Raw genomic sequence first — 26,665 nt, 5'->3', positions numbered from 1 at the left:
TCTTGTACATCATGCAAGGATGGGAAATGTCTCAATTTCAGTTTTCTTTACTTTCACCTGGTTTGGTTTTAAATTGTGGCAGTGAGAGTGTTTTTAGAAGTTCAAGAGGGAAAATGACAGTAAATTATCGTAATGGTACGTGTGGGGTCATGGCCAGAAAATGAGATAATCGGAGCAATTTTAGTTACAGTGCTTTAAGCTGGGAGGTGGTGCAGTTGGAATTATTTACTGTTTCTGGTTTTCAGAGCTTGCTTTTCTGGGAGCTCATGTGACACACAGACTGCTCTCCGCACCCTCAGGGCTCTTATACAAGTTACAGCAGAGCACTGTGTCACACTGCAGCCACCGGGGCTGAGTCAGGCTGCAGCTTACAGAGCAGGGAGAGCGAGGCTGGAGGCCAGGAGCTTCGGCCAGGGAGTACAGCTCTCAAAGAAGGGAGTACACAAAATACTGTTTGGCCATAGTCGTCACCTCCCATGTAGAGAAAGGCCGTTGGAAATGAATAAAGAAGAGAAGGAATATTAATCTCAGTGCCACGGCAAGAAGCATGAAACCTGGCAATACAGTATGTAAATTATTTTGATGCAGTGCAGAAAGGGACAGTGCTTTCTTCTAATAAAGAACAGTTTTTGATGCCAGGTCTGTTTTAAGCAAATTTAATTACAGATCGTAAATGAGAGTTGCACTGGGCATCGGAAGTTGTGTTGTTGCTGCCTCGTGTCCTCTGGATGTTTGTGCCTGTCATTAATGCCTGTGACCTGAGGAGGTCAAACTTATAATTATGCATCCACAGGCTGTAATTTACTGGAACCCACCAGAGCTATATAAGTAAGATTGTCTGCAAAGGGAAAAGAGAAGAGACAAATGTTGCTGTGTCAGTAAATTAACCTTTTTTTTTTTACACTGACTTAACATTCTAATTTTACAGAATTGGAAACATGGAAAGTCTGTCTAATGGGAAACATGTTTGAAGTATTGTGAAGGTCATATTGCCGTGCATGATTGTAATAATTTTGTGGGAGGACAAGATCTGGAACCCATTAGCCTGTGTGGATCCCAGCGAGTAGGAAGTTTATTTGCAAACTTCTCTGTAATAGGTGGTGCCGCTTTGCACTACTGGGCTGCCTGGAAGGCTTGAATTTGGAACAGTGATACTGTGGTTTTTAAGTATTATACAAAACATTAACTAATCCTTCCTGTTCTATTAGAAGACTGTGCATTTTTGGATGCTGTTCTGCCGCTGAGTGGCGAATTCTGTTCCTTCTGAATGCTGCCATTAAAAGATAAAATGAGAAGACTCAAATTTTTTTTTTTAACACTACGCTTTTATCTGGCTACGGCTTCAATCCCTGGCCCTTGGCTGGGATTTATATACAGTAGGCTGCAACATTTCTTTTTGTCATAGTCTGGTCTCCGCCGACTGGGTGTAAATGTTAGTTTATTCCTGCACTGAGTGTAGCCAAGCCTGTCCCAGCATACCGCAGTCTCATAGGCTGCGTTCTCCACTTGGTTATGAGATGATGTCACAGCAAGGTTCTGGCCCTGCACACATTTCTTAACACATTCCCAGAGGAAAAGAGTTCGAATCTCCTAAACGCATGGATTTCCCTTAATGGACGGAGGGCATGGATTGCAGAAATTTAAAAAAAAAAATCAAACCGCCTTCCAGCAGGTCTCGGATTGAGCAGTGTTTATGAAAAACAACAGGGGAGGCTTCAGGGGGGCGGAGGATGGGTCGCGCGGCGTGAAGTCGGCTGCAGGGCACCTGCCCTGCCCCGTGCCGCTGTCCGTGGGGGTGCACAGGGGGTGTTGCCAGCAGGGCAGGGCCGTGTATCTGGGAGGTGGGCAGGGCTAGGGGGTGCGGCCGAGCCCAGGAGGGTGTGCCCCACGCTGTGGGAGAGAGAGGGAGGGTGGGAGCGGATTCCCAGACGGCGCAGTCCCCGTCTGTCTCCCACAGCCATGAGGAGCCCCGCTCAGCCGCTCGGCTGCCTGCTGCTGTGCCTGCTGTGCCTCCGCGCGCTGGGACAGGTAGGGCCGGCCTCCGCCTGCTCGCGCCCTGCCACACAGCGGGGGGAGCCCCTCGCTGCACCTGTGCCCACAGTTAGACCAATTCCACTGTCTTCTTCGGTTTTCGCAACTTGCGCCTCATTCTTTTCAAACGTGTCCACAGAGAAATGTTGTTTTGGTTCCATACTGTGTTCCGCACTGAGGAACTGTGTACTATTGTCAGTGCTCTTAGGAGTTTGTTTTCTTCTCTTGCTCTTATTGTGATTGCACTCTGATTCGGTGTATACACCATGGTATAGGACAGTACACCCTTGGAAGGTTAGTTTCTTATGATTCTAGTTTGTGGCTATGTTATGCATTTTACCTTTTATTACTCTTGTACTAGTTTTTATGATGTAGAATGTTTCAATCTTCTGACCTAAAGGTCCGTGCTGATGTATTGTATAGTTTACGTACATGTATGCGTGCTCGTGCTTAACGCAGGCTTGTTTTCTTGTTTTCCCAGCATGATTTCATTCAGCGCTGGTTACTGTTGTAGAATATCAACAGGTGCTGTGTTGCTATAATCACTTGACGGAGTGTTCTTTCCCATTTCTGTCAAGACATCCAAATCTACAGTAGGCATGTTTAGATCATTCATTCCTTTTCTGTAATTAAGGTTGTTTCATCGTTGAGATGCATGAAGTGCTAAAAGGGTTGTGTACCTGTTTTTTTTTTTACAGTATGTTTTCTATAATCATTCTTTAATTATGCATTTTTTTTGGAATGTCATGCGTGCAAATTTTAAGTGCATCACTGAGGGGCATGCATCTTGCAAAACAAAAGGGTTCATGCTTGTCCTTACAAAGGACCGGACAGTTTGATGTACCGGGGTAATTCTCTCATTTCATGCCAATTTATTTTTCATCCCTTTGTGTATTCACATTCATTTAGACAGGAAAACACGTATATAAAATCAGAATTCTGTTCTGTTGTCAGAATTCCTTTTCTCATTGTATGAAGGGCTTTAGGTTTTATAGTGTTCCCCATGTTGTATCAGAGATCGCAAAGTGAGCAAACACCTGAGAGAGGTTGATGACTGGTGCTTTAGCATTACAGCCTGTTATGAGAAAATTGCTGACTCGTGCAGTGTAGTGTGCTCACAGCCTTCCTGTCTTCCTGTGACACAGCAGACAGGGCTGTCCGAGACCCCCGTTCTCAAGGATGCTAATGGGCAACCAAGTACAGTAAGGCCAAGTACTGCAAGGCTGGAGGGTCCTGTCCTTAGACTTGGGCTTGGTGTGAAAGCAGAACAGTGGCTGTTTTGATTTCTGTATTTTGTATTTTGGGCATTTGTTGGTGAAAAATGAATGCAAGTCTTTTTCTACCACCCCTCCTTTCTTTTCTAAAGCTGCGGTTTGTCTACTGTGACAGGCTGAACCCCTGCATTCTGACGTATGTTTGTCCAGCTGCCCGAACAGAAACACCGTTGGCTAAGATTACAGTCATACCTGGGTGTTTCCTGTGATTTATAGAGCTCACCATTTCTTCAAGTCAGGTCGGCCCACTCAGTACAGACAGTGCCCTGCCTGCGGTGTGCTTCTGAGCTTTTCGACGTGGTGCTCAACCGTGGATCGGAGACGTTCGGATATCGGTGTCTACCCTTTATCCCTTTAGGCAGAGAAGAGAAGCCTAGTAAAGCCATATGACGTGGGAGAGGGGGTGGGCAGCATTGACGTGCACTGGCTGCCAAGGAACTATTAAAGGTTAATTCCACTCTGATTGGAGCCAGCCTGCTTGCACACCTGAACAAACCCTGCAGAGCCGACAAAACATCTTTCTCCCGTGTTTCAGTGTAGAATTAACCTCCTCTTGTTCCTGATGGAACAGCTGCTCCTCTGATGTCAGCAGAACCACCTCTATTCCAAGCCAGGCTGTGTTGCTTAAGTCACCCCTGACCCCCCTCCCCATGCCCAAAGCAAGCGGAGTGCCAGCCGTTTTAGCGGAGAGACTGAGCCACAGGCCCTGGCTGGCCCGGGGTCCCCCCACCCCCTCTCCGACAGGAGGCACGGCTGCAGCACGCCAGGCCCACCGGTGCGCCCCCGGCCTTTGTTCCCCCGACATTCCACTGCCGGCGCCTGCGCTTCTGATGCCGTCGGCAAAGCCCCGGGCGTGGCGGCCTGCCGCGGCGAGATCGAGTCGGGCTCCAGCCTCTGTTCCCTTGCTTTCCGGAGCCTCGTCAGCCTGAGTCTAGGACACGAAACAGGTGTTGGAATATATGACATCATGTTCCGGGAGGCGTGACAGATGCAGCAGACGTACACTGAGTAGCCGGTAACAGTTGTTGCATGTCGAACGGCGTAGTGCAAAGTGTCGGAAATCCAGGATCCCTTGTTGCCCAGGCTGCTGGGGTTAGAGATGCACGTGATTCTGCGCAAGGTGCTTCTGCAAGTGCTCTTCGTGCAGGAGCAGGGTGTCCCCCTCGAACACCCCGCAGCAGAGACAGACAATGGCCTTGCAGTTCTCGGCCAAATACGTCTTCTGCTCCTCTTAAGGCAGGTTTGTCCCATTACTCTTGTAGCGACAGCCTGTTTTCTGTTGCTTCATTGGTGCTTGCAGATGTTGCTGACGTGTTGTCTCTGTAGACATTTGTTCCCTGTGGCACCGGGAAAGCAGTCCAGAAGGATTTTGAAACTCTTTGTTCAGTTTCTTAATCAATGTCAGCTGAATAAAGTCAAAATTCTGTTCTCACCCATTCTGAACTCAAAGTAAAGCTTTTTAAAAAGTTTAGTATTTCATTCATCTGCTTTGTCAGACATCTTTTTCCGACGCACTTAATACTTCTCTATTATAGCACCTCCAGGGCACATTGTTTAGGGATGACGTATTGTATTTGAGTATTGTTCATCTTAGGATGGAAGTAAAACACTTGATCTGAGTTCAGGCATCTTTTTAAAAGGGCTGGACTGTTGCAATAAACTGCTATTCTCAGCTTAACTCCAACACAAACTGCAAAGTCAGGACTTAAAGAGGGGCTCTTAAAGGGAGACCTTTGGCTTAAGTAAACTGCTGTTACAGTTTATAAAAGGTGAATGACGGGGCTGTCTGGAGGACTACTTCAAGACCAGTCATGAAGGAAGGTTTCAAGCTCACACGTGAAATCTAAGAGGACTGTCAAACTATATTGTTAAAACGGATTCTCTGGGTTTCTTTTGGAGGAGATTCGTAGATCAATACAGCATGTGCCCCAGCAGCCTCGGAAGCTAGAGAGACCGCGTTTCTTCCTTTTGTGTTTAACATTTCTTACAAGCAGATGTTCTTTGTTCTGGGTCAAGTATCCAGTATGCTTTGGACAGGCTCACCACTAGCAAACTGCTGCTCTGAGCAGAGAGTGACCCATTGCCACCCGCTCGCGAGGTCGACGCGGGGGGGTTTAGCAGTGCATGACTGTTCCAGCACGGCCGCCACCTGACTGTAGTTACACTTTCTAAATGCAATTAACTCTTTGATGTTCGGAGGAATCGCCCAGAGAGGTGGATATAAATCACTGTCCCCTCTGGGTGTTTCTTCCCTGTCAATACCGCAGCCTTAAATCCCTGAGCCCCCCACGGCTAGTGTCTGGCTATTAGTCGAATGCATTAGTCTCTTTGCAGTCCTGTGGTCTCTTTCTGTTACTGGACTGGTTTTCACATGCCTACACACATCCTTTTACGGCTCCCTGCAGTGCCCCATTAAAGCTATCAATAAGAATTTACAGCACTGCCCCATCCACGCTTAGCTTACTTTTCCATTAGCCAAAACACATCCTGGACTAAAGAAAGGCTTGGCATCTTTTTTTTTTCTCCTTATCTCTTTCTACAGTGGCCCCTGTGAGAAATGGCAGGCGAAGTGCTGAGGTTATGCTTCAAATGCACTTTTCCCAAACACAGGAAACTAGTGAGAGATGCAGATCAGCGAGGAAGCCAGATCCACAAATATATGGCTTTGAAATTGCTTTACAGCTGTATACATGTTTGATGAGGGGGCTGCTCGTGAGAGATTTGGGTATTAGTTTAACACAAAAAAATAATTCATTGTTCAGACAGCCAGTTTTTGCTCCATTTTGCATGCTGCAGTGCTATTAGGGGTATTGTTAAAAGTGGAGTTTACGAAGAATAATAGTCTTACATTTGTAGATTCAGATAGTAAAATCTGTGATGCGGAGGATAGGAATGAATTCCTGTTTTGCACTTGTTCATTGCTTTGCTCTGACTGGCTCTCTGTCGCCTCCTACAGGATTTCGCTGCTCAGACGCCGATGCCGCCAAGGGTGGCTCACCCCCGCGGAGACGGCACTTCGCCCTCGGGCCCCGGAAGACCGCCCTCCGTCATCCGAGGCGATGTTTTCCTCATCGAGGAGGGTGACCCGGAGAACGGGCCGCTCGGTGAGAGCCCTCGTGCGGGGCAGCCCCCGGGCCGCACCTCGGACAGCGCGGTGGACCGGCCGGACCCTGCCCCCTCCTCCCCTCCCCCGCCCCGCCGGGGGCCGCCGAAGGGGCCCCGTGGTGGGGGCGCCTCGAGAGCTGGCAAACCGGACTCGGCGTCCAAAACCCCCGAGGAGAACGTCACCACGGACAAGCGGAAGGGGCACAGCGGGTCCGGGGCTCTGGGCCCGTTCCCGGGGAAGCCGTCGGATGACATCATCGACCTGGACTCCTCCTCCTCCTCCTCCGTCTTGCTCAAGAAGCCCTCCCTGCGAAAGCCCCCCCCGCACGGCTCCCAGCCCCCCCGCCCCGACTCCAAGGTGCTGATGGAGGAGGAGCTGCTGCTCCCGACTCGCGCGCCTCCCAGGGCCGGCGGCGGGCAGGGGAACAGCAGCGGGGGGGGTGGGAGCACCCTGACCGGCCCCGCCACCCGCAAGTACAAAGAGGGCGCGGTGGTGCAGGGGTCCGACGGCAGGCCCTACCGACTCAAGAAAGGCCCCCCAGGGCCACCTGGACCCCCGGGGAAGAAAGTGAGTGATCTTGGGCTTCTCTCCTTGGGTGGGCCGCCCGGTGGCAGAGAACTGTGAACTGAGGGCTGAAGGTGTGGGCAGGACAGGGGCTCGTCGTTGAGAAGCACGCGTGTTGTGCCTCAGGCAGCCCGATGGGTCTTGCACAGTATCTGCTGGCACCCCAGCTCTAGCGGTCTGCCCCCGGTGGGCGAAATCGGGCCTCGCTGCAGGGGCGAAGGGAGCCAGACTCCTGCAGTCAGGTCCCTGAGCGTCTTGCAGGTCTTGAATGGGAAGGTGTCCGATAGAAACGCAGACCCTGTGAGAAGTTGAGGTTGGTCGCCTGCCAACCTTGGCGGTCCGGGTGGCCTGCTCTCGCCTTGGGACTTGGCCTGCTGTTCTTCACCCCTGCGGCTTCGTGTCGCACCTTGCCCCCTGCTTCCCCTCTGCCCCCGAACGCTCCCTCACACACGCTCTTCCTCTGTACCTGCTCGACCTGGTCTTCAACTAGATCATTGCACAAGTACTTTAGTTAAGGACGGGTCGTTTCGGTGAAATGTGATGCACTTTAAAAAAACGTATTGAAACTAGTTGCTCCCAAGATCCACTGTGCAGAGGTGTCATTCATGACCCCCCTATGGTAGGAATATACAATAAGAAAGGTTACAAAAGAGAAGAGGCCACTCTCCCCATTTGGTTTGTTTGGTGGCTTGTGTGTAACTGAACTCAGAGTCTCATCCAGCTCTTTCTTGAAGGAAGCCAGCGCATCGGCTTCAACAGCAGGGCAGGGCAGCTTGTCCCAAGCCCCACCTCCCTCTGGCGAGAGCTGTGCATAGCCTGACCCCGTGCTCCGCATCTAGTCGAAGCATCATCACTCTGGCGCTGTCAGCCTTCTTTGAAAAGCATGTCCAGAGGTTGATTTTTAACAGCGAGTCTGTAGCATAGATTGATGTTTGGAAACCTGTTCGGTCTCAAAGTAGATTCCATCTGGATAGGATATGTGCGTGCTGGTGCTGTAAAAGATTGCGAGCCATCTTTAGAGATTTATTTTCTTGTTTGGAGCACGCAGTGGGATACCTTTGTGGTCATGAATAAAATGTTGGAGCAGGCTTAATTATCTAACCCCCATAAATCCTTGCCTTTGTTGTTGACCTGACTATTTTTTCCAGTGTGGAAAAATGCAGTTGAAACCACAAATGTTCAAATGTCTTCAGATTTGCGTTTTGCCCTTTGTTGTATAGCCATTGCTTCTTAAGTTTAAGATATTATATGTACTCCAGTCATCAATACACCCTTTGTGATCAGCTAGTTACAGTGTCTGGATAAATGTGTAGAAAGGCTTTAGTGGAAAATGGAATTAAAAAAAATAAGAGCAACCCCGTATTTAGACAATGCCTTGAAACCTATTTTTGGTTTATGGTTCATTATAAATAACTCCCACAGTATTGGGGGATATTCCACAGTGACTATTCCTGAGCACTTGACTGGGCAAAGTGAAAAAAAATATTTTATACCCAAACACTTCTCTGCCCGGCAACCTGAGTTCTCCTGCATGAGAAACTGCAGTGAATCTGTTTTCCTGTCCGATGAGCTTTGTTCATAGGGAGGTTGTTATTGATTATCTGCACATCATCATTCAGGAAGAACGTTGGACTCCAGTATATCTGCCAGAGTCGTTTGTCAAACTCCAAGTGCATTGTCTGTCAACTCCACCTCCTGCTCAACAAGGTTTTGATTCACCCAGTGGGTTGTAAACCATTTAAATAAATAAATGAAAGGGTATATGGGTTTTCAAAGTGGCAGTGGTTTGGGTGCCACATTCCTCTTAAGCATTTTCTCAGGACTGTTTTTTTCTGAATTTCTCCTTCAGCGATGCCTGTCAGTTAAAGCACACACGTTGTTCATAGTGTTAACTGCCCGGCGAGATTGCATGCTTTTTTACTTGAGACTCTTTTCTGCTCAATTTGCTGTACAGCCAACTCTCTAACGCCAATCTGAAATCAAGTTTCTGCCTGATTTACATGCTTTCCCTGCGCTACGTGTGTAGGATGTGTACTAAATGCTTTAATCCTGTAGGTGTTTGCACGTTACACATTACTGATTACATTACAACACTGTTCAAAATGCACAGTGAAAAATTCAAGACATGAATGATAAAATCTCATGGCTCATTATCCTTTGGTATAAAAGTACATGACCTGCAGCTGGTTGAAACAGCCAGTGGATCATCTTGCAGTGAACTAAAGCCCAGACTGCTGGACTGTCCTGGTCAGGGGTGCTGCTTACAAGCGTGTGGCCATTTTACCACCTGGCTGAGCAGATAATGGCGAAGATATTGGACTGGGCTCTGCAGAAGAGATCTCCCAAGTGCTTTTGTAGCTTTTCTTAAGTTTAAATAGTTGTAGCGCCAGCACATACTGTATCTTAGCTTACATACAGTATAGGCTCAGGTAATAATAGGCTTAGCTGACTTGTCATTTAACTTTGACAGGAATATAACAGCTGATGCAGTAAATCCCTCTAGAAAGTAAGAGGTTCTATCAAATACCTCGCATTTAGTCTGTCTCTGTACATTTTAGGGAAAGCAGTGGCTTTAGGGAACGGCTCTTGAGATCCTCTGTGGTGTTTTAACATGCCAAGACATGGCAGTGACAAGCGGCATTGTTTGTAGACAGCTCAGTGACTGAGAGCAGCTCAGAAAGGGATTATTCACTTTTCAAGTCACCAGGAACCTGTGAGCAAATACTTTTTTTGCAGTATGATTGTTTGCTCCCAGAATATAAATTCTTTCATCATCACTGTCCAAAATTGTTTTCTGGAGGCTACGATTTTATAATTGAGGTTCCAAGCTCTAAAACAAGGTAAAAATAAGGATTAGGCATACCTGTCAAAGACTCCTTCTGGTTCTTATTTGACAGTTGTGTGTTTGCCTTATGAATTAAAAAATAAAATGTAATGAAACTGAAATGTGGTTTAGTCACTAAGATTTACAGTATCGGTCTTGTGTGCTAAATGAAACCGTACAGAATGGCCTGGGACAGCCTTACTAGTCACAGACGAAACTGCGGAGGGCCGAGGTTAGGTGTGTGGTCTTGTTAAACTGCTTATTAGAGACAGATTTATTTGGCCTGTTTTGTTGACCTGCTCGTGAGCTCGTTGTGAGGAGTGGGAACTCCGACCTGATTTAGCAATCATGTAATCGCTTCCTCGGCCCTGAAAGTTTCTCTGGGAACAGAACCAGCCTGTTGCTGCTGCTCCTTGTGGATTTATTTTCCATATGCTTTCACCTGCCACCTCCCCCTGCTGTTCGAATGCCCTCGGCCTCTCCAGGCTGATAGACGACCGTAGATGTGAAGCACATCTCTTAGGGAACTGGAACATGTCCCCTGTTTCCAGACATTTCTTTTTATGTGTAAAACTGAGCTACAAATAGGTTTTTCCTCCCGAAATTACTTTTTTGGTTTCTGAGGACTGGTGATTTAGTATCTAAGCCATCACCATCTGCCGGACATATTGTAGAGTGGATAGATTAATAAGAGGAGAAACTGTTTTTTTTTCTCCTGCCTCAGTAATAATATGAAGCAGCAGTTCCTTCACTTTCCTTTAAAAGCACAGCTTCTCTGTGTCTCTCAGGAGCTTTTGAACTTCTTGGCTTTCAGTGACCAAGGATTGTAGGGTTAGACATGAGTGTGCAGAGTCATGTCGCCCCGCAGCTTGTCCTGCAGGTTATCAAGAAAGTACAAGGCTTAATAACACCCTGCTGGCTCTTGTGTTTTTATTCGATGCAGTCTTCCAAAATATCTACCCCTCGTTGAGACCTCTGCAGTCTTAATGGTTTTGTGTCCTATTGAAAGGTTTGCTGTATACTAATTGTCTATTTGTGTATCTGTTCTTTTTATCAGGGCTGCTCAGGAAGAAGAGGTTATCCTGGATTTAAAGGGTCTAAGGTAAGACGATTTGCTCTGCCTGGGGAGGTGTTTGGTGTGTAATAATACACTTGATTTTAGAAAGTGCCTTTCATGCCAAAACATCGTATAGGGGACATAGGAGGGAGTTTTCCACTGAGGTTTTAAACCCTCTGTCGTAGTTCCTGTAAATGGGCTTGAGTTGCACAGAAGCACACATGTACTTGACAGTAGCACTCAGCGCATGCTGCAGCTGTACGGGGCTTGTTTATAGAATACAGTAGGCTATACCGAGGCATGTATACTCGCATCAAGTGAGGTAGGAAGGAGAGACAGAGATCAACTGCCCTCTGGAAGCTGTCCAGTCCCATGGCTGTCTGGCGTGAATTGCAGGGCTCTCAAGGTGAGATGGGACGTAACGGGCTGCCGGGAGAACCAGGCCTGCCCGGACCCGCTGGGCTTCCCACCCTGTACCTGTGGAGGAACACAGAGGAGGAGTGGGCCACGTTTCGGGTGAGTCCACCGACCGGAGCTCGGCAGCGGCTCTCCCCTGTAAGGTGCGTGTTCTGTACCTTCGTGGCGCAGCTCCGTCCACCCGGGCAAATCGCACCAGTCCTTATGGGCTGCCGGGTCCTGGGGCGTACATGTACTGCGCATGCAGTGGCCTTTAATATAGGGATGAATTTTGCTTTGCAGCAGGAAGGTTTGAGCACCTCCCCCCCACAACCACCTCCACCTCCACGGCCGTGCCTCATGATCGTGTGCTCCTGTCCTCTGTGCTGCTCTTGTCGCGGTGCAGTAATAATCAAAGAAGCAGGAGAACCGAGATTATAAGTTTCTTTTCCTGTTGGTTTGCAGTGTTGTGAATCTGCCATGGGAACTTCGGCTGAGTCTCTCTTTTTGGGGGGGAAAAAAAAACTCTCAGTTTTGTTTTTTTTCTTAAAATAAAACGCTTTTTTGTTTGGAGGATTTTGTTTTTCTGCGTCGTGTCCGTAAGAGGCGAGCTCTTCCAGGAAACTGCGCGAGAGCTGTGGTCGCCTCGGCTGGCCTGGGTGGCTGTCCTGGCTGGGATTGGACTGCCCGAGGACACCGCCTCCAGTTTACCGTGCAGTGCCCAGCGCAGCACGCAGCCAGGCCCAGCAAACCAGCCGGGCTGGCTGAGGAAAGCACTCGGCGTTCCCTGTGCTCATTAAGTCATCTTTCTGTCTATTTCTGAGAGTAAATTTCAGCTTTGTTAAAGACCGCATCCACATATAAACCAGCGTGCTGTAATTGAAAGCAGTTGGAGTTACAAAGATAGTACAGGGATATTCTGTGAATTGCAGATATATATCAACTTATTTGCTGTCTTTTCACTGCAGTTTTGTTTTTTCAGAAAATTGAGAGCAATGGATGATGGCACAAGATGCTGTTTTTTAAAAAATCACTAGTTTCGAATGGCTCTCTCTAGGAAAACAACTAGATACACATAACAGGATTTCTGCTTTTCAAGCAGAAGCATAGTTTTTTTTCTTAGAGTCTTTAACAAGCAGTGGCAGAAACTGCACATGATATAGTACATATTTCATTTTTCAAAAAAGTCCTCCTAAAGGATGGCATCTTCAGTTGCAGGTGGCAGATATTCAATGTAATAAATGTATCTGGATTGAGAGCTTGTTATAGAATAGAAAACAATACAGATAAGCTCAGACCTGGGTGAGTACCACAGGGGTCTGTGCTTGGACCACTGCTCTTTCTAATTTATATCAGTGATCTGTAGTCTGGTATAGTTAGCAAACTAGTAAAGCCTGAAGATGATGGCAAAGAGCAGCACAGTGGCACAGGAGCGTGAACATTGTCTTATCCCTTATGCTGTGGAACAGTGACTCTCCCTGCCCTCACCATCCCACGCACACACAGCTTGGAAATGCCATGCCATCTGTCATAAAGCTCCGAGCACAAAGTGGAGCAGACACGAACACAGCATGAGCTGATGCAAGGTGGACATGTGTGCCTCAAGCAGGGCTTGGCACAGGCACGTGTGCAGAGGTCGGTGTTTGTTTCCCAGATGTGGAAGTGATGTTGACAGACTGGACAACATCACTGTTTTTTGGAGATGCTTGTGAAACCTCCAACCTCCTTAATCCCCTTTCATTCCTAATAGTGAAACTTTTTTCTATATATCGGTGTGTGAAAAGTCAAAAATTATATCCGATATTTACAATAAAACAAGATAAAGACAAGAACAACAAACACACATATATGCACACACTTATACAGTAAGCTAAAGAGTTGAAGCCTAGTGTATAAAAGTGAATTAAAAGTCCGGGCCTGAAAGTGTTTAAGAAAAGACGTGCAGCCCCAAGACACAAGCTGCCCAGAGAAAATGGAGACCCCCTAGTGAGAGCAAAGAGCAATGGTGGAAGAATTTAAAACATTTCTTTTCATTCCATAATGTTCTCCTAATATGGAAAACGTTGATTGTATAGCGTAATGGCCATGGGAAACCCTTAAGGAGGCTCGTTAAGTCGGCTTCATTACTGCCCATCACGGATGCAGCCTGTCTGCTGCCAGATGTGAGCTCTCGTGCCCTCCTGCCTGTGAGGAGACTGGCTGCAGCTGTGAGGGGTGAAGGGACGACTGGCTCTGACGGAGAAGGCCCTGCCGTCAGGCACCAGGCCGGAGTCCACAGTCACGGAGCGGTGGCTCTGTGGCTCAGGATCTGCGCCTGTGGCTGGAAGGTTGCCTGTTCGCATCTCACGGCCGGCAGACGAATCCGACTCCATTGGGCCCTTCACCCCAATTGCTCCAGGGGCGCCTTATAAATGGCTGACCCTGCGCTCTGACCCCCAGCTTCTCCCCCTGTCTGTGTGTCTCATGGAGAGCAAGCTGGGGTCTGCGAAAAGACAAATTCTTAATGCAAGAAATTGTATATGGCCAATAAGGTGATCTTATCTTAGTCCTGCCACAGATGATATTAAAAGAGATGACAAGCCCAGCTGACGTACATAAGTGTTTTTGAGCATTGTTTATACATCAAATTCAAATTTTATTTTCCCCTCATATTGATGGGAGTTTCTCTTCTAGTCATTGCTGTTACTGCCCTGGCTGTTGTCAGTAGTCCCCCTTCTCTGTTCCACCAACAGTCAGAAGTTGCACAGAGTTTAAAGATTTTAAAAGAAAGGAAACTCAGCACTTAGTGCGTAACAGCCTTAGTGTTTAGAGTTTTGGAAATGACTGCTAAAATGGCCTCCTAATAACCCCCATTTCTGAACCGGCTCCATCACTGTTCTCCTCCCCACTGAGAGCTGGTGCGTGGTGAGTGTTCTGGCTGCACACTGGTGGTGGAGGGGAGTCCCCATTACCTGTACAGCACTTTGAGTGGAGTGTCCAGAAAAGTGCTATGTAAGTGTAAGCAATTATTATAATTAAAAGAATAGGTGTCAGTACAAGAGAGGGCTTTGAGCACATTTGTGATTGTTTTGTATCACAGCCACCTGCTGGTGAGAGAGTGCTATGACACCTGCCATTGATCGCCAGCACTGTTTGCCAACCGTCCCCATTAAAAGTCAGCTTCCACTTGAGCAGAGCAGAGCCATAGGACACCAGATTTCAAAGCCAGAGGCTGCGAGGTCCAGTCCCTGTTCTGGGATTTGATATCTTCACTTGCAGCTAATTTGCAGCTAAGAATTACAGATGGGGGTTTTGTACAGTCCCATGAGGAACTGCTCACCAGAGCAAGGAGAGCCGGTTTGTGTGTTAAATCATCCCTTCTTGAGTGAAAGAAGTTACTGCAGGTAGAGTGTTAAACAACTGTGTGCAAACGCTCATATCTCAGTTCTGCTTCTGTTTAGTGCAGAAGGCATGATGCAAAAACAAATGCTAATATACTTTTGCTCACCAGTGTTTGAAATAGCTTTCAGTGCGAAGGGGAGTTGTGATGTTCTCACATGCAGATTGATATCTTCAGTAATTGACCTTATTTTAAAGGTGCCGATCTCGTGTATCAGAAGGCATGCAGTAGGTGTGAAAAGAAACGAGGGGTTCTTCACTTCGGCTGGGTGTATTAATAATAAATATATTAATAAGGGCTTCATAGGAGCGGTCTGAGGACTTGTATTCTGACACAGTGTCATGTTAAATGGAGGGAGATCGGCTGGGACCGGCTGACGGGTTGAGGGGTGCCGTGTAGGAGGAGGGGTTCATCCCTGCTTGTCACGACCAAGAAACCCGGGAGGTCAGGTTTGGAGGGGCGGTGCACACGGAGTGCAGCATGGAAAAGGTCATAATATTTGGATTTCTCCTTTCCTCGCCTCCCCTGGGAAGAGCTGTGCCTCCACTTTGGGTTTGGGGAGTCGGTGCCAAGTTAAATATTTATGAGGGCTGTATTATGAGAAGCTGTCAGTGAGACACGGGGCTTAATAAGGTGGAGATTGACCGCCGTGTTATTGAAACCCCTCCTCACCCCTGTGTGGCTCTGTCAGGGCCGCTGTGTGATTTATCGCCCCCCCAGGCCGGGGGGGACTTGTATTCCTCGCGAGGAAGCCAGGCTCTGGCAGCAGAGCAGGGACCCCAAAGCCAGCTTTAGGGTTTCGGGGTTTGTTCGTTTATTTGTGCGTCTTCCTTTGTTGTTCGGTTTTGAATTGTTACGAATTTCGGTTTCTTTTCTCCGGCATACGCAGAAAAAAAAAATCCTGCTCGGTTACCCGCAGTGATTTCTGCAGGGTCTGGAGGGTGAAGTAGATTCCAGAGGCAAATGCAAAATCCACTGGGATCTTTCTTGATCGGTGCCTTTTTTATAGGTGGTTGTCGTCTTCACTGGTGTGGGTGTTAGATCCGTCTCCGAGCTGCTCTGTTGTCTCTGGGGTGGCTGGTACGCACTCGTTTCGGAAAGCGGTTTTACTGACGCTTGGTTTTCTCTTGTGTTCCAGCAAACCTCTTTCTTCCAGTTGCTGCAAGCAGGCTGGCCTGTGAGTATCGTTCTCCGTCGGCGAGTGTGTGTCCGTCAGTGACGGCGTCGGGTGATGCAGCCGGGCCTGTTGAAACGCAGACCTGCTTCCTCTGACTTTCTCTTCTTTTCTGACTTGTTTGCAGAGAGAGCAGGGGCCTCCTGGTCCTCCTGGGGAAATGGGGAAGCCAGGACTCCCGGTGTGTGTACCTCACCTACACACCCAGACATGCACACTGCAGCTGCACCCCGACTGATCCAGTCCACCCAGCTGTACAGAGGGGTACCCCTGCCACTTGCCAAATTCAGGGGGGAGTCATGCACTCTGTTCACCCCAATGTAATGGGACCCCGATGAGTCCCCAGGCTAAATTCACACTTTGCTTGGCAGTGAATGTCGATAATCTAGATACTCTATTCTGGAATTCCAAAACATACATTACACTTCAGATCTGTCCGCTAGGTGTTGGAAAGTTCAGCTGCTCTAACGAAGCTGGTGTGGATGCTCTTTCTTTAGGGCATACCTGGAGATCCGGGGCCGAGGGGAGCTCGTGGACCCAGAGGCTATGTGGTAACTGCTCGATATGATGTCGTTTCGTTCTTTCATAGCAACTGCGGATGTGCCGTATTTGTTCATGAGCAAGAGGGGGGGGCACTTTTTAAAACATTTTCACAAGTGAGAGTTAAACAGCTCCTCAAGTTTCCTGCCTTTCTCCTGTAACCATTTAATTAAAAACCAGTGGCTGCCCTATCCAAGCAGTTCCAGTTCTCCTCACGCATGCAGTGTCTCACCCAGGGACTGACTTGTGTTCGGGGTCATCGCGTGGACAAGTCACAGGATTAAAACCAGTCACATGTGCTTCTGATTTATAATAAGTGTTTAAACTTATCTGTCATCCTCGGAGCAGTGATCATAAGAAAGAAACAGCGCCTTGTTTTCCGACAACAAAGATGATTTTTAAGAACTGACTTGGTCTGGGATGTGGACTTCACAGAAGCATGGCCTCTCACCTTGAGCCTTGTGGCTTGTCCGCTCTGTGAACTTGAACGCATTTTAAAATATGTTTTTCGGAACTGCCTGTGACGAAAAAGTCACCATGCAAAATAAAGGCGCCTCTCTTGAGTTATGAGTGTGTGCATTGAGGGCCCGGGGGTCATTCTGTTTGGTTAAACTGTAAGCCTAAGAGAGCAGAGGGGTATTTCCTTCTTCTTCGACCGAGCTGTCTAAACACAAGTGATGAAACACTCCGCCCCCTCCCTCAAGTGCGGCTTTCAAAGAAATTTCAGACTAATGTAACACATTGTCTCTGTTTTCCGCTGGGGCTGTGGGGTAACGCTGGAGGAAATAAGCTGTAATTACGCTTAACTCCTAACACATTTTACACCATCAAAGCCCCCAGCGGTTTTAAGCAGCAGTAAATGATTGCCCTCCACAATGACTAACCTCTGCGGTCCCAGATCTCACCCAGGCTTAAGCCTCATCGAGCCAGTGAGACTGGAGACAGCGCCCTGATCGCGTCTAGTGGAGAGAAGCGTTAAGAACTCCCCTGAGGAGTCATCGGCTTTGCAGGAATAATCGAGACATCCCTGCAAGTGCTCCGCGGCAGCTGTCTGCAAAGACGGGGACGTTGTGAAGCGTCCGTTACACTGACAGGACCACGGTCTCGACCGTCACTGTGTTAAACTGCTCTTTGTGTCCAAGCACGCTTGAGTGTTTTTTCCAGCCGGGCCCAATGACAAACAGGGCGCTCATAATTAAATTCACAGTGCTTCCTGTGGGGAAAATGGCACTCTGATGGCAGGTAATAAAACAGTGCACACCTGACCTGTTATGGTTTTGCACGCTCTTGAGGAGAAAGCTCAGCCGAGAAGGTTCTGTGTACACTGGTAGGGTACAGGTGGCGCCTGCCCCACAATGCACTGCGCAGAGCAAAAAAAACACAGACTGAACACCCTCTTAACTGACTTCGGCACATCCTCGTGTGTCAGTCATGTTCTTCACCTCCGTCCGTGGGGGGGGCGACTGTTCTGCTAAGGCGGGAGCCTGATCTGCTCCTCCTCCTCCTCCTCTCAGGGTGACCCGGGTCCGAAGGGAGTGTCCGGCCGGGCCGGTTGCCGGGGGTCAGACGGCGTTCACGGGATCGACGGACATGCGGGGCCGCAGGGGAGACCCGGCCCGCAGGTGAGGCCCGAGGCCGCCACTAAGATTTCAGGCCTCCGGCGCCAAATTGTCACTCAGTCATCCAGGGCCTTCGTTTTTCCTCCCTAACCTGAGGCAGTCCTGGTGGAAAATGTTAGAACATTCCCAGTTCACACCCAGGCTCAGTCACCGACTTTGTGTCTTTGTGAGCAAATTCCTGAACATCTGTGCCGAGCCTGTCAGACAGGACATCTGGCCAGGCAGCTCTGTGTAGCGGCAGAGACTGGGGACTGGAGATTTTGAATTAAAAATTCAAAGCAGTGGACATGGTCTGCTAAGCCAAACAGGAGAGGGAGTTTGATCTCCACATGTGCCACAAGGTGAGGACAAAGACCAGGCAGCATCGTCAAGCTGTCTAGGAATGTTATACTGCAGGAAGCACGACGGATGTATCCGTTATTTCTGATAACAATCTTCTTTGTTTTGTGGTTTGTTTGTCAGGGGCCTCAGGGTTACAAAGGAGAAAACGGGCCCAAAGGAGAGAAGGGGGATGATGTAAGTAGGGCGGGGAAATGGGACGCAGTTTTTCTCGCCTGGTGCGTCTCAGGCAGGTGCGATGGCAGGTGTTCTGCTTCTCGGAAGGACATCAGAACTCAGGCTTGGCTGTGGAAGCCCTTCTTGAGCCCAGAGTCGGGCCATGTCGGCCAGTGCGTGGTGTAACTGACCCAAATGTCAAAATCCCTTCTGTGCTCCGGTCGTGTCAAACCTGACTGCCAATGTCCCTCCCCAAGAGCAGCAGCCTTGCCTGTTAGGGTTCTTGGGTGTGCGATTCGGCCAGGGCTTTTTGAGTCCATCCAGCTGAGCGCCTGCAGTGCCGCTGGCCAGAGAGACGTGCTTCTCCCCCAGCTGGTGGTCAGTGGAGTTCGCTGGCTCTCGGTTTCCTGTAGCGTGCTCCAAATTGCGTGGCCATTTTCTTAACGAAAAAACTACTAAATCAAACTAGCCGCCTTGTAGACATCAGGGGAGAATAAACAAGCAGGTCTCATCTGAACAGCGAGTTCACCTGTGGTAATTTGTTCAGCAGGAGCAGGGGTTTAGCACTCGGATATTAAGCCTCTCTATAAGAACGGCTTTCCCTGGCGCAGGCTTGCTTCCTGCGTGGCGGCTGTTCCAGGAGATCAGCTGTAGACTAGATTTGCTGTCACTGCTGGGAGCTCCAGTCCCTTAGGTACAGCACGGATCTGCACATGGAAGGTGCTTCAGCAAGGGAAACTCTTGCTTAAAGCTCAACAGCTGTAAAGCCGAAGACTGAAGCATATACAGTAAACTACATGTTTCCGCTAAAACAAGATCCTGTGTCGCAGTCTACCATCAAAGGTAGTGCCTCATCATAAATGGCTCCTGTGGGCTGGTCAGTCCCAGGAGACAAAGCACAGGACATCCTTCCACACGTACAGACGATCTTCCTGAAACCCGGAGCACAGAAGGAGGAGCGAGCGGCGCGGAGGCACACCTGCGGTTCTCATCTTGTCTGAATATCACCAGCAGACTGAGATCCTGCAGCTGTGTCTTCCTCTGGCCCTCCTCTTCACAGGGGTCCATGTTACCCAGTTGGCACAAGGAAGGACCTTTTTACAATGAAACCAGCACTTTAAGCGCACATCCCCAGCTGTGGTTTGTCTCGTTGTTCGGAACATATGTACAGTCTTAACAGAGCCTGATAATGCTTGGTTTATACCATAGAACTGCACACAACAGATCTGTCTGTAGTAGTCCTTGAAGATGGTATTTACTTCGACTTTACATGAAAGTTACTTGCGTCATATTAATATAAAAGTAAAAAAAGTAAAACATTTTTATCCAGTATCTTTAGTGCTAATTGTATAATGAATTATAATATAAAACCATTTCAGCTCTTTAACTTAATATGACATTTCAAATAATTGGCTCAGAATTACTGTGCAATATTATTCTAAACAATATTCAGTACATGTCACTGGTAGTGGTTGTTATCTGCTGATGAGGGCTCAAACTATTGATTAATGAATTTTATCCATAAATGTCTTAAACGAATTTGTACTGAAAGTTGCAGTTCAACTATTAAGTTTTTCATATTTTTTTTTATCTGATTAAAGGGTTTCGTTGGCCAAGTGGGTCCTGCTGGAGACGGAGGGAAGGAAGGAGAGAAGGTAATTCAGGTGTTTCTGTAATGATTGGAGGTATATAGTGCCATTCTAAAGACAAAAGTTCACAGACAACAAACTGGGACAGTATAAAGCTGTTCAGCCGAAATCTTCACATGAGATAAGTCACTCTAAACAATGCTGCTGTAAACGATGTAAATTCACAGCAGCAGTGTGTAAACCGTGCAAATTGTCTGATCCTGAGAGCGGTTTTCTTACAGGGAAAGAAGTTAAGGGAAAGTGCCGTTTCGCTACAGTTAATGCAACTCTGTAACTGTGTTGCCCTCTGTTGTTCAGAAGGCTGTACTACAGGGGAAAAATCACCGACAGGGCCGGTACTGGATAAACCTCATGTCACCGCGTGAAAGCAAACAGCTGAAGAATTTTAACCTTGCTGCTGATTCTAGTATTTTTTTACATGATGTTTCCCCCTGGGGTGCTCCTGGGGTCACTGTGAAAGCCGTCGCTGGATTTCCGGGAGGAATGAGCTTTGTTTCCGTGTCTCGTTCCAGGGCTCGAAGGGGGAGATCGGCCCGCCGGGTCCTGTGGGGGCGCCTGTGAGTGACACTCTTCCTGTCTCCGCCTGCCCGTCTCACTCCGGCCCCTCTTGCTGTGCTGCCACTGCAGGGCAGGACGATGGGGCCGGAGGAGACGGATACAGAACCCCCCCTAGAGCGGCAAAGCCCTGCTGCTTGATTTGTCAGATTTGATATTTCTACACAGATAAACCTGCACTTGCCTCCCGGAAGATGTCTGCTTCCCGCTTCTGAGTGAGCTGTGACATAAAAAGCGCTGGAACCTCAAAGCAATCTGCATGCGTACCTTTGCTTCCCAGTTTGCCATGGTCACGGCAAGAGCAGCACCCAGGCGGACTGGGCCTGATGGCTCTGTGCTCATGTTCTCCACTGACAAAAAAACAAAGTCAGGAAGGGGTCTTGTCTTCAGAGTCATGCGAGTCATTTCTGACGCCTGGAAAGTTTATCCCCAGAGGATGTTAACAAGCAGATGAATCAACCTTTCGTGCACAAATGGAGTTAGTCTGCCCTTGGGTCCTCCTGAAATCATCCTGATTTCGAAACCCCCCCAGACACCACAGCCCCTCCTGTGTGTCCCCTTGAAAGAGCTGCCCCACCCCCTCAGGCTGGTAACGCTGTCTGTGTGTCTGTTCTCCCCAGGGCCAGCAGGGCAGCCGAGGGGCCGCAGGACTGCAAGGGCCTCGGGGACCACCTGTGAGTAACAGTCCTGTTCCTCAGATTGTCTTTCACAGAGGTGAGAGCCAGGCCTCATACAGCACACACACAGGAGGCCAGGAGGGTCCAGTACGCCAAGCAGTCATGTTTTTGAGATTTCAGCTTCACAGGACTTCAACTTTTCAATAAGCACGTTCAGGACCTCGCATTTTGATCTAGTGGCCTCTGTGCGTTTATTACCAGCAGCACAGCGTAGCTGGAGCGCAGTGGTGGCGGCGCTGGACGCAAAGGCAGTTCTACCATTCGTTGCATCTCTCAAGACATCTAAGCGGTCTGTGAGAAAAATCAAAACTGCTGCTGGGGCCCGGTTTTCGTGTTTCTCGGCCTGTGAGCGCCGTTGCCAGTTCACTCCTCTAATCGGGGGGCGGTAAAAACCAATCCGCGTGACCCGATGACCCGCGCTTCGGGCACCTGCCCCCGCGGGTGAGCGGGCGCTCAGTCCAGCGGCGACTCTGGCCGCCCGGTGAAGCCCGGCGGACTGACGCCGGTGTCTTGTCTTCCAGGGGGAGATCGGGCCGCTGGGAAGAGCTGGGCCTCCTGGCGCTGCAGTAAGTGTGACAGTTCAGAATTCAAAGGGCCACCCAGGGAACTCGGACCTCCTTTCTGGCTCCGGTGGCACCTCGCACGTTTTTATGTCCTGCTGGGGTTCTGCCGGGAGCTGGGAGTGAGGGGTGGGAGGAGACTGGGGCTGCTGGCCTCCTCGTCCTTCTCTGTAAAAGGAGCATCGGCGGTGAGGCCCAAGGAGATGGGGTGTGTTCGCAGTGCTGACTGTGTGTGTCTGTCGACAGGGAGACACCGGGCCTACAGGAGCGGTCGGCGCCCAGGGGATTAACGGGTCGCAGGTGAGCGAGCGCTGTGGCGTCAGTGACGCGCTGCCCAACCCCTTCTGTCCAAAATATAAGGAACCCCCAGTAAAATTACAAGGTGCTCTCGGTGTCGGGCGGGACATGGGCTAATCGTTTTATGCAGATTTCCTTGACCGTCCTGGTTCAGAATAATCCCGATCGTATTGAATACCAGAGGTAGATGCTGCTCAGTCCCACATACGCCATCACCTTCATCACGGTCACGAGTGAGGACATCCTGCTGGAAAAATGAGACTGGATTTGGGCGCAGATATGTCCAAAACGTGCAGGAAATGTGCTCCCCCTCCTGTAAAAGCTGTTCTTGAGGTGGAAGCTGCACTGTGAGAGAGGATTCTTCTACTGCACTGGGGGGGGGAAGCTTTTTGTATTTTCATTGCAGGAATGAGAGCATCAGTCTAGCTTGGAAGTAAAACAGGCCAGTCCATCCATCCCCGCTGCACTGATTTTAAACCCGATGAGCGCTTCGCACAGCGGCTCAAGCACTGTACTCTGTTTTTTTTAGAAGTTAAACTTTTTCTGCTTCTTACAGGGAGATTCTGGCCCTGCAGGTCCTCCTGGCCCCAGAGGCCCTCAGGTAGGAGAGTCCAGTAAAATTTTTCCAGTCCCCTTTGGAAATGTAGCCTCTTCACCTTTTCTCGATGTGTTCTGGGCCGCAGAGCTCAGGGGAGCCGCCTATCGGAAGCTCACGGGATGCGGCTGCCCGAGGCCGGCCTGGACCATCTCTGTGGCTGCGGCCTCGAATCAAAACTGCTACTTTGCTTTTTCCCTTTTTAGGGGCCGCCGGGGTTACAGGGAATGAGGGGCTCTCCTGGGCGACGGGGACAGCAGGTGAGTCCCTCCAGTCTTGTGATACTCAGCTCCCCTGGTAAGCGGCCCACCGTGTTGCGTCTCGGCGTCGGGTTTAAATAGCCTGTTCTGTTGTCTTTCCATTCCTCTGCGCCTGTTCAGGCCACAGACTGAGAGAGGACGAATCTCTGCTGAAAATTGGGACCCGTGAGGAAGATTCTCGCCCATTGGGAGTGCGCAGTATTTAGGCTTCGTGTGATTGCTCTTAAGCAAGAGGCATGAGGTCCTTTGAGAGACCAGGTTGTCGACAGGCGGGCTGGATCGTGGGAGATGGGAATGCTCCCATGCCTATAGGCCACACTGTATCTGCTTTCTGTGCAGAGGCGCCTCCAGTGCCTCTCATGAAGGCTGCACAGAAGATGCATCCGTTGTTAAACGACAGTAGCTGTAATGGAAAAACGGCAAATGGCTTTCCCAGGTCTTGCTCCTAGTATTGTGTGACTTTCCTGTTTTCATTTATCTGTTCTCCTGAGAACAGTCTCACTAAGTTATGTGTATTTTATGTTGTTAGATTCATCACTCATGCTATTTGCCCTTATCTTTATTGCATTTCATGCCTGTAGGGTTCAGGTCTGGGTTATAGGGTCTTAGTGCCACCAGGACAAACCCGACTGATCGGTTCCGATCTAGTTCCCTCATGTAAGTCGATAGTTCTCATTCGCCTCACCTTGGCCAGTTCGCCAGCACCCCAGCATATTTCTTCAAAATGAACTGTGAAACACAAACCAGGAGCCATGAGCGAAAACTATAGGGATGTGCATTTAAAACTGAGAAGAGGAGACACTTCTTCACCCAGAGGTTTGTGGGAGTCTGGAACGAGCTACCCAGCCTTGTTGCTGAAGCTGCTACCCTGGTTTCTTTCAAGAAGCAGCTGGGTGAGAACCTGGGATCAATTAACTTCTAACAACCCGACAAAAAAACAAAAAGGTTGGGACGCCTTGTTCTACAGCTGGTGAAAATAAACGTGCAGCTATGTACAGGTGAAACAGCTGGAAAACTGCGGGATGAAAGGATTAAAGGGCTCTGGGATCAAATCGCCATCACCTGCAAACTGTGCTTGAGGGATTGGTGAGGCAGAACTCTTATTGGCTGAGGGGTTCAGTGAAAAACAGCTTGGCCCATGTTTGGTAATTAGTTTAATGTGAAATACAGCCAAGTTCAGGTTGAAAGGGGCATCATGTGAGAAAAAAATAACCCTGAAATAAACACTAATTATCTAGCACAGTTAATTAAAAATCCTTTGAACATCTAGTTTAGCCATGAAAAGGACAGAGCTCTTGGAATGGATTGAAAAATACAGGAGGCAAAAACCATATTGCTTGGTAAATCAATACTGGAGTTGAAAATAAATCTGAATTTCTAGTGGCGTCTGGGATCCTTTAGAGAGAGCTGAGTGAGTTGCTCACCTAGAAAGTCAGCTCGAGAGATCTCTCACCTGAAATACACGTCTGCGCTGAAGGTTCGGAGTTCTCTTAATTAAACAGATTAGTCACTAAATCTGCCTACAATGCACGTGTTCCTAGTCTTTAGGAAGAGTGTGTTTACCTGTAAAAATGGGGCTCTACAGGACCAGGGCTGAAGACCCCAGATCTTCATGTGGGGTGTTTACATGTACTGAGTGTGTTCTGTAGCGCCCTCTGGTGTCCACATTTTTTTTTCTAGTTGATTTTCTAGTTGGAATAAATGGGAAAGTGTCTTCTGGACACACCTCACATACCAGTCCCATTGCACTCTCCTTTCTTTTTCACCAGGGCCAGCCAGGGAAAGAGGGATCTCCAGGCCCCAAGGGGCACATGGTAAGTTCTGACACTGCAGCCCAAGAGCTATGTCAACCTGCGGCACAGAGTAGCAGGCGCTCATGGACTAGGAACATCATTGTTCAGGAATTGTTATTATTTAGTCACAAGTAGTCGTATTTCCAAGCCAGCCCTGGAAAGGAGAAATTAAACTGCAGGAATGAATTTGTTGTGGACGACGGAAGGCTCATTTTTTAAATTATTTTATGTTCCAGGGGACAGAAGGGCCTATGGGAGCCAGAGGAGAGCACGGGTTCGAGGGTCCGATGGTGCGTACACAAAGCTCTGTGATCTTGCTACACTACTCCCAGTGAAGTAAACCCACAGCCCACTGCTGTTCTGACTGGCAGTTACTGCTGTAGTGTAACACTATATCAGAAATGCTTGTGTTTTGTATTTTTGTGCACAAGTTATTGCACTTCACCAGTGCTGGGTTACAGGTCTTGACTGCCTTGTGTAAGCTAACCTCCCTGATGTTCCAGAATGTAACTTCCTGCGGGTCATGGTAACGAAACCCTTTCTTCCAAACACTTTGGTAATTGTATCTCTTGGATGTCACCTGGCTAAAGACATTAGGAAAAACAACAATTAGGATTAAATTACAGTATCAGTGCTGCTGTGACTGGCTTATCTAAAACTCTTTTTATTGACAGAAGGTTAAATCTTTGCATATGGGCCACACTTACTGTAGTTTTGCCTAGTTATTGATTTATTCAGTTTTCTGTCAGTCCGATGTGCTGATTCGATGAATAAGAAGAGCTCACTGGAATAAAAACAGGCCCATTATTAGTTTGGTTTACGGGTTTTCATATAGCCTCCAAAAACCTAAAACTCCATTTCCATAAAGTAGTAAATCTGTTTTAAAAATAGGCCCATGTGGTTTTGTTTTGGAAATAATCTGGGCCACGTTCCAGTCTGACTCTCCCAGCTGTTAAGTTGTTGGGTTTTTTTAAAAGGCCAGTCCCTTGAAATTGTAACCATCCTGTGCAGAACAGCATGTTTCAGAGCTCTTCCATCACTTAATTTGGGTTGTTTCGGCCCGTGCTTTGATGACCCAGCAGGTATGAGAGTGATGTGTTGCCTTTGAAGATCCATGTTTTTCAGATGCAGGCGGGCGGGGGGCTGGGGTTGAGGGTGGAGGGGATCGGGGGTCTCACTGGTTTAAAGGGGGCTACCTCACTGCGGCCGTCTGGAAACAATTTGAGACTGATCATACCTCCCTGCTCATGTTCACTCAACACTCTGCCTCTGTGACTGGGCACGTTGAATCGCTGTCCCAGTCCCAGTCGTTTGGATCATCAGAATGACTATATTACCAAAAAATAATTTCAGGTTTACAATTTTACGTACACTCAGTTTAGTGCGCACAAGTTTTTGTCACTGGGGGAAAAATTTGCACAACTTAAAATTTTTGCACACAAGGGCCATTAGACGTTAGAGGGAACATTGGTTCGGGCACTGCTGTGTTTGCACAGCAGAGGGAATGGATCGCTCCTGACCTTGCAGAGACGTCACACATTGTCTGGGGAGGCTCGAAGAGGCTTGCGTTGCCCGGGAGGGATGTAAAGCTGCTAAAACACCACCTTACCCGGCAGCGGCTCGGTCCCCAACCTGGAGACGCGGAGCCAGGGCCAGAGGTGACTCTTGGGCATTCGGCCTCAGGAAGAGGAGGGGAAATGAGCAGAACTGGGTTGAAGTCTCTCCTGAGGAGCATCTGGGATAAAGACTGTCCTTGAAACACAAAAAAACGGGAGCCGTGTTGAAATATCTGATTGCACACGGGGCCACCGGGCTGTGGC

At 48.7% G+C, this 26,665-nt stretch overlaps 1 protein-coding gene across 3 annotated transcripts in view; it reads left to right on the top strand.

The window, feature by feature from the left end:
• Positions 1-26,665, top strand: part of LOC102690841 (collagen alpha-1(I) chain) — an 84,239-nt gene that overhangs the window by 30,185 nt on the left and 27,389 nt on the right. For 2 of the 3 annotated variants that reach the window (XM_015366794.2, XM_015366797.2), the window contains exons 7-23: positions 6,262-6,978; positions 10,857-10,901; positions 11,253-11,372; positions 15,770-15,808; positions 15,933-15,986; positions 16,303-16,356; positions 17,860-17,967; positions 18,427-18,480; positions 20,061-20,114; positions 20,621-20,665; positions 21,284-21,337; positions 21,862-21,906; positions 22,147-22,200; positions 22,754-22,798; positions 22,999-23,052; positions 24,822-24,866; positions 25,082-25,135. In XM_015366794.2, the coding sequence (XP_015222280.2) occupies positions 6,262-6,978; positions 10,857-10,901; positions 11,253-11,372; positions 15,770-15,808; positions 15,933-15,986; positions 16,303-16,356; positions 17,860-17,967; positions 18,427-18,480; positions 20,061-20,114; positions 20,621-20,665; positions 21,284-21,337; positions 21,862-21,906; positions 22,147-22,200; positions 22,754-22,798; positions 22,999-23,052; positions 24,822-24,866; positions 25,082-25,135 (1,641 nt within the window). Of the gene's footprint in view, positions 1-1,931; positions 2,029-6,261; positions 6,979-10,856; positions 10,902-11,252; positions 11,373-15,769; positions 15,809-15,932; positions 15,987-16,302; positions 16,357-17,859; positions 17,968-18,426; positions 18,481-20,060; positions 20,115-20,620; positions 20,666-21,283; positions 21,338-21,861; positions 21,907-22,146; positions 22,201-22,753; positions 22,799-22,998; positions 23,053-24,821; positions 24,867-25,081; positions 25,136-26,665 lie in introns of those variants that run through there. The other variant, XM_015366795.2, reaches the window with a different exon arrangement.

The sequence above is a fragment of the Lepisosteus oculatus genome, chromosome 24, assembly GCF_040954835.1.
Source record: "Lepisosteus oculatus isolate fLepOcu1 chromosome 24, fLepOcu1.hap2, whole genome shotgun sequence".
Lineage (NCBI taxonomy): Eukaryota > Metazoa > Chordata > Actinopteri > Semionotiformes > Lepisosteidae > Lepisosteus > Lepisosteus oculatus.
The sequence above is the reverse complement of the archived record's forward strand: the minus strand, read 5'-3'. Positions and strand labels throughout refer to the sequence as shown.